The following is a 17157-nucleotide window of genomic DNA, read 5'->3' on the forward strand; positions in this document are numbered from 1 at the left end:
TACTCAGCCAATATTGCGGGGGAGTAGGCCTCAGGGCTAGGATGGTAACCAAGTTCCTCTTGAGATGTCAGCCATGGAAGAAGGAGCAGGAAGGAGAGGAAGATAAAGTGGAAGAAGGAGGGACCGTCCTCAGCAAACTCCCCAGTTTAAAGTGAAAGTGATGTTTATGGTATGAATAGTATTCATTGGTCAGCCTGCGGTCACCTTGTGGTTTACTCCTCCAGGTTTCTGCTCCCCCCAGCCTCTGCACATGTTTATCTCAAGATCTGGAAGACCCTGAGGACTGTGGCACCGTGCACACCAGCATTAGCTGAAACCTGTAACAAAGTTTTTATCAACTTTGATGCAATAAAATAGTGTGCTGCAGTCCTCACAAAATTTCAGTTTTCCTCAATAGAAAACCGACTCTAAAATCTGTCCCACTAAACCAGGACAACTGCAGACAAATGCTCTACTGCGGCAATCGAGCTTTTCAACAACTTTCCTATCAGGTGAAAATATCTGAAATGTCCAAACAAGAAAATCAACTCATTACTAGACCTATATATATCAGAAACATTGTTAGCAGCACACTGAGCATAAGCAAACAGCTAAGATCAAAGAACTTCATAATTAATAAGCCATGAGCCAATAAAATAATTTTACTTCACGCATAATACAAGCATAGCAAACCCATTAATACAAAGCATAATTTTCATTTATGTTTCAAATACATTTACAAACTATGTTACTTATCATTACATGTCCTCCAAGTGGACTGACTTAAGCATTCCAAGATTTAGGTGTGTTGCAAAGCACCTTGGAAAACTTTCCTCTCATTAGCCAAGAAACACAAAATACCCACCCTTACAGTGCACTGAAACCTTTAAGTATTTCTTAGGCTTTGATCAAAACACTAAAAACTTAAGAAATACTCAAGAGGCTCCCTACTCTAAAAAAACAAGTTTTGTGTGACAAAAATTAAATTTAGATATCTCCTTGTCACTTAAACCATTAGAACTTCTGTCTTTTCAGTGACTCAAGACAACTTTCTTCCAATCTCCTGAATTACAAAAGCACATTTATCTCCCTTTCCAGTATTAAAAAAAAAATATTTATTTTCAGCTTTCTGGTTTACTGTCCTATAGACAAAGTCTTTGTAATTTTAAAAACTAGAACTGAGTTGAATTAACAGTCTTTTAAGAGCCCGACATTTGTCTTCAGGTGTTTACATAAACATTCATTCTCTACCATTAACTCAAATACCTACTCCTTAACAAGGTCAATGTATGGCTTAGCACATACTTTGTATCAGTTCATTCAAATTTGTATGTGCCTCTTAGCATCTGTTACACCATGAACTCTCAGCTGGTCTCAGACAAATACTCTCATTAGGACTGAAATAGACACAGAAAAAAGCACCACAACATCTAAAAGGTCCTGATGGATTCCCATCTTGCTCACAATACCAGCATCGTATTAGATGGGAAAATACATTTATGGACAAAGCATAAAACAGAATAAAATACAATCAAGTTACTTTTTGGTGTTGTTGATAATCCATACTGCCACAAGATTTCTGAAACGGGCTTTTTAATCTAGCAATAGTCTCGCTTGTTGTGCAAGACTCAATTTTTGCCTCCCAGGACTGCCACAAATTCCACTTTAGCAGCGTATAAACTATTTACCACATGATTCAGGACTCTTAAAAGAACAAAAAAAAATCCTATTCTATAGAACCCATACTGCAGAGGAATAAATCTTACGAAACAAAGTCAACAACCACACGGAGGGCAATAAAGTCAAATTTAGCTTGTCTTACCTTGTTCATGGCTCCAGGCTGTGGCCCTCTCAGCCCAGCCTGTCCTCCCATCTGTGGAGAGCCTTGCTGCAGCGTCTCAGCCAACAAGTTACCCGCACTGCCCATTCCTGGGTTTGGGTACGGCATATTAGGTCGCCCTCTGCCTGCGCCAATGGAACCGTTCATGACTTGCCCCTGCATCATTCCCTGTCCGTTGCCTGCTGCCAACATCCCAGGATTCATGCCAGCATTCATCCCTGTGTTCACTCCCATGCCAGGCTGGTTAACTGGATTGTTCACTGTCGGCATCATTCCGGCTGCAGATTGGGCTGAAGGACCCTGGTTTGGTCCACTTGCACCCATTGCCATACTGGGAGAAGTCAACCCAGCCTGTGCCATGGGGCTTTTCACCATGCTGTTTAACATTCCCATTCCAGGACTATTTTGTTGGGTTTGACTGGCCATGCCCTGGCCAGGGCCACCAACCCCCATATTGAGATTTGGGGTGCTGCCAGCCCGTAAAAGTTCAGACAGCTGCTTGTGTTTAGAGGCAGCATCTTGTGCCAGGCCAAGGCTGGTCTGCAGCTGATTAATGTCACCACCATTGGCGAGTCCCAGTTCTGTGGAGCTGATCAGTTCATCTGGCAAGTCATGTTCCAGATCAAAGAGTGATCCAAAATCTGAAAAACAAAACCAATTTCATATGAGGTCAGAGCAATCAGTACTGTTTTGGAGAAAAATCTTGTCCATTAGTTTCCACTTTCGTATTTCAAGTAACTAGCAAAACTTCACTTTCTATGTTCCAGCAAAATTCCCACTGTCATTACTGAAAACAATCCAATTTGTCATGATAAAAGTAATTTCTAAAGCTTACAAAGTCTAAACAAGAGAAGACCGTTCTACTTCACTCTCCTACAAGAGTCTGTGTTGAAAGATCACTGGGTGTATCAGATGTATTGATCTCCCAACCTGATAAATTTGACAAGGAAGGATAGGAAAACCATTATATTTAAAAAAAAGATCCCTAAAGATAGTGGAAAAAAATCCTACTAAAGATAGTGGAAAGGACTATCTTTAACTTTCAATGAAATCTTGCCACTTTTGGATTATCTTCTGAGGTCCCTTCCAATCCCTAACGTTCTGTGATTCTGTGTGAAGTAGTGTGGTTTCCAAAAAATGTTTACTCTTTGTTTTGGGCGTTTTGTTTGTTTGGGGGCTGTTTTGTTTTGGTTGAGTTTTGTGTTTGTTTGTTTGCTGCTGTTGGTATTTTGTGGGTTTGGGTTTTTTTTCTTCCATATCCAGTCATTCCCAGCATAGAACTGCAAAACCCCATTGAACTTGACTGGACAGCCAGTATCTTCCCACAGTGAACACTGTCAGAAAATAAAGTAACCCTTCTGGCCATTAAGCTGTGCAAAAACACTAGGACGAAAAACCAAATTCACATCTTAAGAGCCCATGTAAATCACCACAGTAACCAAGCAAAGAAAGATTACTTTTGGGGATATATAGATACAAGAGTATTACACACACTTTGCCCAAGAAAACAAGTTCTTATGTCTGCAAAAGCAGCATGCACCTTGATCTGTGTATTTAATCTATGGTAGTTAAAACAAAAATAACTTATAAACTTTATGGCTAAAAGCTAAGCCACTGTGTGACGTAGCTACACACAAGTAAGGCTGTAAAGGCTTAATATTTGCAACCTGAGAATACCTAGTAAAGGAGGGGTTTTTTAATCTTAAGTATGGGAACATTTCAGGACTACTTCTGCCAGAAAGGTTGTTTCATGGATGCTCTGTAGGAAATATTGTACTGCATTTTAAAAAAGTTCAGATCTAGACAATGACTTAAAATACTACTCACTATCTCAGCAACTGCATTTAACAAGAAATGTCAATTACAGTGAATTCTAGAGAGGTTGGTAAGATGACTTGGTGCAAATATTGATGGAAAAAGACTACAGTTAAACAGCATGCAAGTCAGAAAAGCTCATCAGCATTAGAAATCTGTTCAAGTCGTTTCACACGATACCATACCCAAACTGCCAAACTCCAGTACTCAGAGTTTCTACAGCTTCACAACTGTTATCACAGATAAGATCATGACTTAAGAATTCTGAAAATACGGTATGAGGTTTGCAAGAATGCAGGTATACCACAACAGAGATTTTGTATCTCTATTTCTACATTCTTCACTACTGCAAAGCACCAGAGACAGAATGAAAATTTCCACTAAAGAACTATGTTTTAAACTATTTAAATCAATTAACCTATTCTTCATTAAGGTAAATCCCACGTTAGAAGTCATGCTTTGCAACACATACTAAGGACTGATCTCTCATCTGCATCACTGTTACTCTTCTGCATGACTGGTATTTCTGAAGATTCAGAAGTGAAGGAAGAATCTGAAGACTAAAACTTTGTCCAAATCGTCCTCCATTTAAAATGATGAATTTAGAGTTGTGTGTCAGTAGACACCACCCCCCCAAAAAAAACCACCAAAAAACAAACCTTGCAATACTCAGTGGTTAGCTTAAGAATTAAATACTGCTGAACACGGGAAGTTACAGGAGGAGAGACCCTCAAATTAGAGGGGAGATGAAGGAAATGAAGAAAGCAATTAAAAAGAAAAAAGACAGTTTAAAATAGTTTTAACAGACATCTTAAGATGCCTCTTAGGATGCCTTTAATAGGCCGCTGTTCAACCACTACATCCAGAAAACACTCTCACTAATAACGTGACAGTGAGGAAGGAGTAAACAAACATGAACAGTAATTCACAAGTTAGCCTGCTGTCAAAAAAACAAACAAAAAAGAAAAAAAAATCTCCTTAATGATGAACGAACAGAACTGGAAACAAAAGTGTCTGGGAAGAACATGAGCCAGCACAAACCCTGTACCTACAACACAGCCATAACGGCAGCACGCAGCAGCCTCCCATCTGCAAACTGGGAAACAGCTGCTGAGGAAAACGTGCCCACGCGGCGCAAAGGCCGGTTCTGTGACTGAGCGGAGCTGGGGAAAGAGCTTCTGCTCTTCAGCAGACACAGCTTCCAGCACAGGGCGAGTCCCACAGCAAAAATCCCCACTTCACCTTTCTTGAAACCACTGCATATTAAGCCTCTCACACCACCTGGAAAGTGATCAGTAAGTGTCTAAATGTGAAGAATTAATTCATTTTTCAAACCACCACAGAGTATTTTTCTCAGAAAGACCCATTTAGATTATTTCAGATATAACACTACAAAGGGGCAGTGCAAATCTTGTTTTGGGAGACAAAGATTTGCTTATCTTTCTTCACAACAAAATATGAATCTACTTCTCTGAAGACCTCCTTCTTTTTTAAATTTCCCCTCCTCATAAATGAGAAGTAATTCCAGCTTTAAGGCTTACTTGCTCATATCCAGCAGGAGTATCCAGGTACAAGCTACCCGAGTTCCTTGGCCTGTGCCACCCATGACTAGGAAGTAAAATGTCATGAAGACTCAGTGGTTTTAATTCTTTTTATTAATGTCTCAAAACAGAACAAATCAACAGCTACATAAAAAAACCAAAGCCAAAACCGAATGGTTGTGAGGTAATCCCAACTGGATTAGTTCTTTACATCAAAAAACGTAAACTGTTGTTTCAATGTAAGACTAACTTGTTAGGATTTTTAATCTTAGAGAATCCACAACAGAAGATTCCTCAACAAAGAATACTACCAGCTACAATCTAAAATTGTTAAGCTGCAATATACCAACAATGCAATATTCTGGTATGAGTTTTTTTCTTTTTGTAAGGCTCTTCCAAACACCAAACTTCAAAGTCTTCTTCGGCCAGTAGTAGATAAACAACAAAAACTAGAAAAACTTTCAGTTGTCTGGTCAACTATGAAAATGGCATTTTTAGTCAATTGCCAGGAGGCAGAAGTTTTCAAATACAGGATCGAAACACAAACAGCCTCAAAAGACCATAAAGATCAGTAAGACTTTGTGTATATCTAGCAACAGCTGCAATCCATTTCACAGTCTTTTGCATACAATAACATAACCTAAAGCCCACTGTAGAAGAGCTCTACCTATGACCAGTCCAAAAACTGACAAGGCTGGGACAGACAGCTCATAGAGTACATGAAAATAACGGCCCATACACTCACACGAGAGCCAAAGGCATAGCTTAAGACAACGGTGATAAATACCCAGAGAACTGACTGACTTTCCGGTACACCGAGTCCACTGCCAGCCTTGCAATTTGTTTCATTAAGGATACACATGAAGATCTCTTACTAGCGAAACAAAGCTTGCAGGAAGGTGAGGGAGGCAGACTAGTCGTGCAAAGGTTTGTCTACCCAATTCATAATCTCTAGATATCTTAGGGTATAATCAGACAGAAAAAATGTGATGTAACAGAACAGACAGTATCTGGCCTAAGAGCTCAAAAACATCCAGAAATATGCAGGCAGGAAGTGGCAGAGCTAAATCTTGATCTCAATAGAGAGGCACAGACTGATTCCACATTATGTTATTTATGGTATTATTAGTGCATTTCTCTCCATAGGTAACAAGAAGATACAGAATAGATTGCTACTGCCATGTAAGATTCAAAGGAAAGAGAAGGAAAGTACCTCCACAAAACAACATCTAAGTAGGTAATCAGAAAGTCTTAACCTGAAGTAGTCTCAACATGCAAAGGCATATATTAATTCCTTTTAGGAACTGCACCACTACCTAACACTTAAGTCTTTTTTTTTTTTTTTTTGGTAGAGTCAAGAAACTGGCCTGACTTGCCCTGGCTACATATTACATCTGTAGTGAGAAAGCGGGGCACAAAAGAGAGTAGACGAAGCAGGTCCATTTCCTTCAATGGCAGTCCAGTTAGACTGGATTAAGTAATATGAACTGCAACCTAAACTGTGAGAAAGTGACTTCAAAAATCAGTGTGCTAACTTGTGTTGCATACTATGGATTATTTTCTTAGGTTTGGACCCTAAGAAGTATGTCTCTGACAGCATCTGGTCTGCAAGATACAAGGAAACTGCCAGCCTGGGCTGGAAACCCACCTGGCATCAAAATGGACTTTAAACTAGTACAGATTCAGCACGTGCAATCAAAACCTTAAGACAGTAAGACATCTGTGCCTTATGAAGTGATCAATTTTCAAACGAGTTAAAGTATTTATTTCAAGCTTGTTTTACTACAAGAGCACCTGGCAGCAGCAGTGATTTAACAGCTCTCAAAGCATGCAAGGCAAAGTAGACATTTGTGACGCTGCTTACAACACGAGGAAAATATAGCCATACTAACTACTTAGCAAAGAAATCAACATCTGGGTTCAAGTGGCACATGCTAGTTTCTTTTGCATGCTTTCTAGCCTACAGTCATTTTCTAGTTTCTGGATTAAGACAACAGACCTCTATTTACCTTTCAGAGTACACCAGGCATTTCTATCGATACAGAGATTATCTACTTCTAGCAAATAGGTTGCAGCGAATAATTTTAGTTTTCTAAGAACCTGCCCACGTGTTACAAAATAGCAAGAACACTTTACTCTCATGTTCACTGTTATCCTCAGACTCAAGATGATCAAGTGTCCAGTCTCAAAGAACAGTTGATGTTCACACGTGAACAGCAATGCCTGAAAAACGCTGTGTGCCGGACACATAGGACAACTTAGTCCTTGTTGCTAATCTTACAGAGGTAAGAGACTGTAGAGTTCCTGTCCCTGCACCCCATTTATTATATTATATTCTGAACCCAGACATATCAAATTAGAAAGCTGCTGAACAGTCACCTTTTTGCACAAAACGTTTCTGGAGCCCAGAAACATATCAGTGGATCAAATTATACCAGTCATTAGGTTCACAATGAAACAAGTGGACAAGGCTTAATACAGGACACCGAATACAAAGCATGCATGTGACAGGGTTGACAGGAGCCACAGATTATGTTGGGCTACACAGAAAACATGATACCTTTGCTGCGTTTTCAGACAAAGAATAGCAATAAGCTGTTGAGGTCGGTATCTTCCCTGCATGGAGACAGGAAAGCTATCCAGGAATCAAATGGGGCCTAGGCGTAACAGAGAAAGTGCCCAAGGGATACAACCAACATCTCAGAGAAACCACATTACAGGCCCTCAAATGTATTGTCTGAAATGCCCCTAAAAAAAGCCAGAACTCAAAACATAAAAATAAAGAGGGCAGAACAAGATAAGGAGATAAATGCATTCTCACGTGACGATTCTCAGGTATCCATGAAAATGCAGAAGCAAAGGTGAAGGACAGGCATTAAATAAAGCACTAATAAGGAAAGTCATCAGTTCCCAAGGCCTCTGCAATGGTAGAAAATTAAGTGAGACATGTTCAAACAGTTTTATTAAGGTAAAAAACCCCAACATGTCTAAGACAGACACAAAAACTCCAAAATTCCTACGAGGTGGGTGTGAGAGAATTTTGCTACACAGTATTTTGGAGATCAGATTTATTCTCACTATTAAAGCCCATTAAGGAGAAAGCCTTTTCATGTAAATCCTCTATGAAGCCACAATTAGCCAACGGTAATAAACTCTACCAAAGTATTTTTCCTACCTTAAAATGTAGAGTTAATTTAAATTAATCTACTAATCTGATGCAAGACAAAGGGGTAAAAATACAGTATCAACCTAAAATGTTACAGTCGAGATTCATCATTGCAACCGCTGCTTCCAAAATTCTAGTACATCAGTCTCTATACAAGCCTCATCGTAACTCACTCCAAAGTGGAAGGACGATGCAGAGGTCTCCACTATCACTTACGCAACAGAAATAGAGAATTTTTATTCTGTATTACACTATTTGGGTAACAGTCTTCAGCATTAGACTTCGGTATTAATTCTGTTCCTTCTAAGAAACTGAGGAACCACAACTGCCTCCTTCCTTCCCTGCTATTCCAGAAGATACCTGAACGTGTTCACTACATCAAGAAATCTGATAATTTGAAATATGACTGCAAGCAATGCAAGCAGAAAACACATCTAAAAAGGACATAAAAGGTTCTAAAAAGAACTGCTGGAAGATGATGAACACAAAGGCACAAAACATGTTAGCAAGTCATGGTAGCACACAACTTCAGGCACAATTTTTTTAAAAGACAACCAAGCGTTTGTTGGTCAAAGTCCAATTCACCATCTAGAAAGCACATGATGTCATTATTAGTTGTAACAACCAGGTATAAACATAAATACTTTACAAGTGTAAACAAACAAACAAATAATTCTAAAGCAGCAACGACTTATCCTTCAACATCTACTGAAGTCCTAAAATTAGAAATCTTTTTTTTCCTTAAAGTTATTCCTATTCCAACACTGGTGTCAAACACCAACTCTTAAGGAAAAAGTCTTAATTTTGCAAAATCTCAATAATCTGCAAGTTTAAATTGTACGTGTCCCAAACCACTATTGACAGAAATGTCACTTTTAGTGGACTTGGGTTGATGGACGTTTATCGCGACTTCAGAAGAAAACTGTATTTACAGAAAACTGTTTTCATTTCTATTATCATATTCCAAGTTCTTCAAAAGCCAGTATTTAGAGATACAGATGTTTACCACTGTAAACCACAGTGGAAATTCCATGGTGACAGTTCTGGACTATGGAGTTGTATCGGTTCTAGGGCAACAGAAGTCGTGTAGTCCCATGGAAAACACTGCGTGTAAGAATCAAGATAGAGTGTGTTTAATGTTTTAATGTCACTTAACGGGGAGTTTCAGAGACAATGTTGTTTGTGTACCTGCCTATTCACGCTGTTACCAATCAAAATGCAAAGGTCTTGCCATCACCGATGACCCAAATAAGATGAAGTTTTGACATTTTAATTCCAAAATATAAAGTCACACAGTTTATAATTTCCTTGTGAACATGCTGCTATTTGCATAAATTTCATTGGGCTACCTTTAACTTAAATTAGCACTCTTATTCCCAAGACTATCCTGTGTATGCCACAGAAATTCCCATAAGAGCACCTCGAGTTACTTATTGTTGGTCTGTGGTATCGTTAAACAGTAAGAATGGCATTTCAGTTGGGAGTCTGATAAATTATGGACCCCTGTGCACGCAAGTCTGGAAAGATGCTTTGCTGGTCTGCTATACTGGTGGGCAAAAAGCAGGTCCACACAGACAGGAAGGGCACACCCTATGTGCACAAACACACCAAATCAATTTCATTTCAGAAGCGATTACAAATCGGTTTCAAGAAAAGAGTAAAGTTCACTTCATTGTCAAGTTCACAACTTTGACATGATGCAATCTGCATATACAATTACCAAAACGTCGAGCCAGCTTTCTGACTATTACCGACTTCAGCTCATTCAACAATACTTCTAAGTAAAACCAAAAAGCAATGATGAATTTAGTAAAAAAATATATATGCAAGTAAACAAAAACCAGGAGTCAGTAAATCAGACTCAAACCAGTATTTCCCCAGAGCTCCCGAAACTATATTCAAGAATATGTAAGAGGCAGTTTAGCTTCAGCAGAATTTGTACTGAGCAAGCCATACACCACCATTTTGCCAGAATCTTTTACTAGAATTCTAAAAAAAAAAATTAAAATAAATCGATAATTAGATTATTTTAGTTCACTAACACAGTAAAAGTTACATTGTAAGAGAGATTGTTCAGTTGTATCTGGAAGTTCTACAAAGCAAGAAACAGTAAATCATGATTCTGCAAGCAAAGAGATACAGTTCAAAACTCTAGTAACACCTCTTGCGGAGATGCAGCAAAACGTGCAACATAGAGGTGTTTCACACCATCAAACGGAAAAAAAAAAACCCAAAATCTTTCTCTGCACTATCTCACAACCACCAATAATAGAAAATAATCTGCTCTTATTTTGAAGGTCCTGTATCTAACTTTTAAAATGAAAATCCTAATTTGAACACTATTTCATCTCCTTGCTGGTCCTGTGAACACATCTGGCATCACCAACTAAATGACAAGTTACTATGGTTTGAGTATCTCAGAAGTCAACACTCATTTTTCTTCAGAAGTTTTGGAAGAAACGCATGCTTCAAGAATATAGCACGTCAAATTTTTAAGAGAGCTTTATAAATACATTCATATGCCAACCCATTTGAAGGAACCCTGTTGCCATTGAAGAAGAGAAGGAAGGCCATGTTTGTCACATACATCACTTACTGCTCAGGAAGAGGATTTCTGTGAACTGCTCTAGTTCAAGTTCTACTTAAAGTTCGACAAATTCAATGTAACCACAGAAGTTTTTTTGCCAGTGCACGCATCCATATGTACAGACAGATGTATTTTACTTCAGCCTGCTGCTACAGTTTAAGTAAAGGCAGAGAAGCCAAGTCCTTGGAGACAGGCGTGCATTGTTTATCTGTCAGTGAAATCTACACTGCAAAATTGCCCCATTTGTCAAATAATAAATCTAAATGACTTCTGGCCAAGCCTTCTCAGAGGGGGCACTGGTTACGGTGATGAGGAAGGCTAAGTAGTATCATGACACTGCAGGAACAAGCACTGAAAGGCCGCTTCTGGTAAAGCAGCTAAGCAAGGCACTGAGGTGACACTAGAGATAATCAAGCAGCCTACAAAGAAGATGCAAGAAATACACACTAAACCATACAAAATTAAAATCTAATAATAAAGTAATTTTCCCCAAGTTTTAAAGGTAAAAGAAACCAGAATTCCTATAGTAGAAGTTGAGTGTTTATCCCCAGTACCTCCTGAAGCTCATATCCCCTAAAAACATACACTAAACCCTGGAGTCCACTAGACCCTTCACAGATTAACTTTGGTTTTCTGCAATTGCACAACTGACCAGTAACCTGAAGTAAGGACCCTCCAGACTGAATCCAAACCCTGCTCTAGGATCATGAGGAACAAGGTGCAAAAAATAGCAGTTTTGTTTTTTAAAAATCCAAGGTTTAAATGTTCAAGTTCCGCAACAAAGGTTTTCTCTGCAATAACAAATTTGTAAATCTGTATTTTTAAACTGCAACAGTAGACTTCGTCTCAAAGGTTATTTGTAAGTGCTCAAGATTCAGTTTTACATTATGATGTGTACAGCCCTTCTGTTGTAGTGGGTATTTATTTTTTTTTTAAATTAGGTACCCTTCTAACACTGCTCAGAAAACGCACATATGCACACACACAGTCCACTTAGTGAAGAGGACAAGGAAAAAGCAGATATAGAGCAGTTTAGATATCTGTGAGGTTCAAAAGTCTGCAAGGTTTTCTTTAAAAAGTTACTAAGCACATTTACTTTTTAAATAAAATCTTACAGACTTAAATTCTCTTAATTTATCTTTATTCCTCTTGCAGTTACCTCAAGAACGTACTTAGCTACAAGGCAAAAGATGCCCATTTTTGCCACACAAGCATCCAACACTGCAATACTCGATTCACAGTACATGTCATCCATCAAACCATATTTTAAGGCATCTCTCATCTCATTAGCTCTCTCAACAGCTAATAGTTGGAAAAATAATGATTCTCAAGAAGAAAGGATAAAAATATTTAACTGATGGCTGTAAGTTAAATGTAGCTAATTACTTGGTCTTAAGCATTAGCCAGAAAACAGATTTGTGAAAAGTATATAAATTTAAAGAGTAGTATATACAAACACTAGGAAAAAAAACATAGCTGTCTGAAAACAGAATTGAAAACTGTGCATTTGCCTCGGGAAAAGGCAGTGAGACAAGATTAATATGATTCATTTCAAGTAGAGAAACATCCTGATATATTTGGATCAAACGAAAGATGAGTATCAGTCAAAACTGCAGTAGCCCAAGCGACAAGTTTCATTACAAGTTTTAGACCTCTGATGTAAAGAGTAAAGTTTTAAAGGTCAGAAGTAGTTCCTGAAAAAAAAGGAACATACCAACTTTACAGAAGATGGATACTGAGAGACTGAAGATGTGCTATTACTCAGAAAAGCACGACTTTTGGATGTAGTAAACTGAAGGATGTTAAGGCACATGCCACAAAGACGCACAATGATCTCCGATATAACACATGCCAACTAATTGTAGAAAACTGACTTCCAGTGCTACAGCAAGCCAGAAACACTAAGCACTTAAAATCCTATTTTCAGATCTAGCAACCCCAAGACATGATACCATATAACCATGCAGCAGGGAGTATACTCTATTTTTATTCCTTGACGAAACACAGCAGTTCAGAACCCAGAGCCCGAAAAGCTTTCAAAGTTCACAGAAAACAGATTATTTCTAAGGGGGAGCTGTAAAACACGATTAAACTCTCCCTTTCTGAATACAGCACATAGAAATCTGTACACGGCAATTTCAGCACACCTGCACTACGGCAGGAAAAATTCAGGGGTTTACAAATAAAATGGCAGGAAAAAAAATCACTGATCTAATGCATACAGTTAAAAATGTATCTTTACATTTAGTCTTTAGGAAAGACTTCCACTCGTTTACTCAAAGAGCTAACTCTTCAGGATGTCCTCAAATTATTCTGTTACAGTGGGAGGAAAAAAATAAACTGGTGCACACCAGTTTGCTAATACAATGTTTAAGAAAGTCTTGTTAAGACTAAGTGCAAAATATAAAAAGTGTTTCTACCAGTAAAGTAGAAATGTTATGTTAAGGTTATGTCAACGTAGCCGTGCTAGTACAGAAAAGCTGTGCTGGCATCCAGTGTCACAAACTCACCCCATACTAAGGATACTGTACCAAAAAAAGGTGACCCCCCACTGAAGAGTTGTAACAGCCCTCAGAAAACTTGTCTGGACAATATATATAGAATTACCATTCTTTTTCACAACAAGTGTAACATTTAGATAGAAGAGAAAAAAAGAAGTTGTAGAAAACCCTCTGGCAGTTGAGGGGAACCCACACAGTCCTGCTCCTGAAGCTGTTCTAGAACTACACAGCATGTAAGAAAAAAATGAGACCATCCAAAATTTCTAATATCCTACATGGCACTGACACTACCAAGACTTTCTAAATTACTTCAAAATGTTTATTACTAAATGTGCTACAAACACTTCAGTTTCCCTGTAAGTCTATGCTATTCTTGCTTCCCAAAGAAGGAATTGGCACTAATAAAACAACTCAAAACTCCACTAATGCAGTACGGTCTATGGCGAAACAAATTCTGAGCAGGGAACACACGAACCATTTAAGACTTTTAAGACAGAAGGAGGTGCAGCTCTGCAACGACAGTGGGAAAGGCAGCTATATTTGGCTGCTGCATATAAATCAAGTGCATTAGGACAATCTTTGCCAACTTTTTAGAAGAAAACCACCAACATTTAAGTTTAGTACATTCCAAGTCCAGCACACCGGTATCATCCAGGTCTACTGTGAAAACATGGGTGAAGTGGAGACTTAACTCTAGTCTTCAATATAAATACATTTAACATCTGCAAGTTTGGGAATAGGTTACCTAGGGTCAGTCACTGCTTTCAGGTATGTCACAAGCTAAAACAGCATTTCAGATTAAGAAATTAGTCAAAAAGTTAAAAGTAAAGGAAACACACTGAAAGACCCACTCTGCACATGTGCTGGAAAAAGTTTCATCAACAGTGCAAGTTTCTAACCTTTCTTCTTCCCTATCTCTAATGATGCTGTAAATCTAAGAGTTTTAAAAAGAGCGCTTGAGTAAGTACATAAGCACCACGTTATTTATTTTCTATAATTAACTAAGGAGTGGGGACAATACAATAGATTCTATAAGTGGAATTTACTTCATGAAAGCTGTTTGCGCTATTTCAAAGCGAATTTAAGGAACAGATAAGTTTTTAAAAAGTGCAAACTTCAAAGCAAGTTTCCCACAACAGCAAAAGTGGGACAAAAAAAAATCCGCAGTCTCTCAAGCAGCAGATGACAAAAATAATCCTCAAAACACACTTTAGTAGGTTTGATTTCATTTAGTTAGAGAAACAGGTATGATATCATATTAAAAAACCACAGAAAGTAGAACTGTCCCAAATCCAGATCATAAGTTGGCAACAAAAAAAAAACTCCAGAGGAATAAGAATCCATTAAGTTTTTTACATAGCATATATGAAATGTCCACACCACTATAAACCTCTGCAGAGCTATCAGGGGATGACAATCTCAACCACTTTGAGAAAAAACTATCGCATTTGTGCACTAGTGAAACTGTTCAACAATCCCTAATATTGCACCGTAACTGTAAAAAGTTCCTTTATGAAGCTGCTCAGTAAGCTAACAAAACAGACCAAGCATTCCGTGGAAATCTGCACCTGTTAAATTGAAACACACTCACCAACTATCCAAACCTTATTCGATCGCAAATGTCTTAACTTGGATACATGCACTCACCTGAATCAAAAATTTGCCTTTAACTTTCATATTTTTTTAAGTATCTGGACTTCTCTCAAAATAGATCTTCATTTCACCTCTCTAAACAGTGTAAGATAACCACCATCAAGACAAATTAATACTGGTAACTATTGAAATAAGTACTGGTTTCCAAGACTAGCACAAAAAAAAAAAACCAACCCAATAACTTGCTCTGGCTGAAGAGCAGCTGCTCCAGTTCTCTTCTACTCTCTTCCTAGATACCTGTTGATATTAGGAATAGCCATGTCCTCCAGTCACAACATCATATTGCTGGTATGTAATACACTCTAAACGTTACACACGAACTTTTCAAAACTAATACATCATTCACCAAGAAGAGAGAAAGCAAAAATTCAAAACTGTGAAGATGATTCCAAGCAGAATCACATCCACTGCTCAACCAAAAACCAGCTACTAAAACCTTCTGTTTACTGTCAAATGAAGAACTTTTTTTAAAAAAATTTAAAACCAAAACAACCAACTCTTCCTTTTTCTTGCCAGCTGCTAACTGCACTGAACAAGACCACCGGTGGCTTCAGAAATGCCACCACTCACCAGACTTTGGTAGGAGGAGACCTCCTCCATATACCACAGATCTAAAGTGAGTTCAAAGAAACTCCTGTGGGACAGGTAACCAAGTCCTCTCATAGCAAAATGACACCAAATACTCATCTGCTTCACAAGAAGCATTAAAAAGCTGAACAGTCCTTTGTTACTCTCTCCCCTCTCCCAGCACAACCAGTTCATATTTGCTAGGGATTGGGACACCTAAGATTTCCAGCCTCTAGCTTGCCTTTCACAGCATCACCGAAGACCTTTTTGCAGGACTGCAGAGAAGTCCCTTTATCTTCACAGCCCTGAAGTCTACAGGGTAATTTCAGACATTTTGGTCTCGCAGCAAAGAAATGGGAGATGCAAGACGAACTACACTCCATATTGATTCTTAATGCAAATAAGATGAAATAACATTTCATTTCTAAGATGAGAGACTCGGTAAACCTTATGCCCCAAGCTTAGGATCTGGATTTTGGTTTCAGTTGGTTTTTCCTAAAGTCGATGATCTATTCGAATCAGAAAAGCAGTTTTTAGGTATCCTTCTGCAAGGAAGAGTAAGAAGGATCATAAAAAGTAAATCAAATAAGCAGACTGCATGTAAGAAGAAAAAGAGAAAAACAGCAGAGAAATAAATCTCATTTCTAAATGGGCTGGAGAAAAACCTTGCACATGCAAAATAAAGTAAGAAACGAGACATATCCGTGTGTACAAACGCACACACGCAATTCAACAATGAAGTGTACAAAAGCATCATCTTTAACACTATTTCACATGTTTCTGCAACTGGCATTAAACATACATGCTTCGCACGGAGCTCAGTAATAACTACTATTGTGAAAGACACGAAAATGACAAACTGTTAAGTCTTATCCGCAGTTGATCAAAAGCGCAATAATCGGAACAGCTTTGCTTTCAATCACTTCCAGAAAAATAAAAGAGCAGAAACACTCGAACACCCTCCCTCTGCCATTAACGCCAATAGAGGTTCAAACAGAGCGAAAACGGGAGAAACAGACAGACAGAAAAGAGGGAGGCAGACACGAGTTAACAGCAGCCAAAGGGAGGAGGAGATTTGGGCAGAAGAAGGGAGAAAAAGGCAGTAATTGCGGCATGGAGAAGTGGGGAGGGCCTGGGCCCCCCGAGACTGACCTGTGCCGTCGCTGGCGGACACGGAGAGCGCCGGTGAGGAGAGTTTAGGCCGCTTGGCTGAAGGCGGGCCCGGCTCCACCACATTCTCGGCCATTTTTAATTCTTTTTTAGACAATCACTCGGAGCAAGGAGACGCTGGGGGGGTGAGTGAGCCCCAAGACCTTCACCTTCTTCTCGGGCCCCGATTCAGCTGAAGAACAACAATAACGCCGAAAGCGAGCGAGGAGGATCTGGCGCAGGAGGGGGGCCAAGTTCCCCTTTTTCTGCCCCTCGGGCTCCGGGAGGGCGGCAGCGGAGAAGCAGGGAGAAGGTGGGAGCTGGGGCGGGGTGGGGGGAGAAAGAGGCCTATTCCCCCA

General features: G+C 39.0%; 1 protein-coding gene across 1 annotated transcript; it reads right to left on the reverse strand.

The window, feature by feature from the left end:
* Positions 1-1801: 1801 nt before the first annotated feature.
* Positions 1802-17157, reverse strand: LOC104540080 (histone acetyltransferase p300-like; the record flags this gene model as incomplete). The annotated part of the gene is made up of 2 exons (XM_010183796.1): positions 16802-17157; positions 1802-2460 (listed from the first exon to the last, which is right to left on the reverse strand). Coding segments are annotated over exons 1-2 (753 nt in total), but the record flags the coding sequence as incomplete, so codon positions are not given.

This window comes from Mesitornis unicolor, unplaced genomic scaffold (genome assembly GCF_000695765.1).
Source record: "Mesitornis unicolor isolate BGI_N332 unplaced genomic scaffold, ASM69576v1 scaffold27364, whole genome shotgun sequence".
In the NCBI taxonomy this organism is placed as follows: Eukaryota; Metazoa; Chordata; class Aves; order Mesitornithiformes; family Mesitornithidae; genus Mesitornis; species Mesitornis unicolor.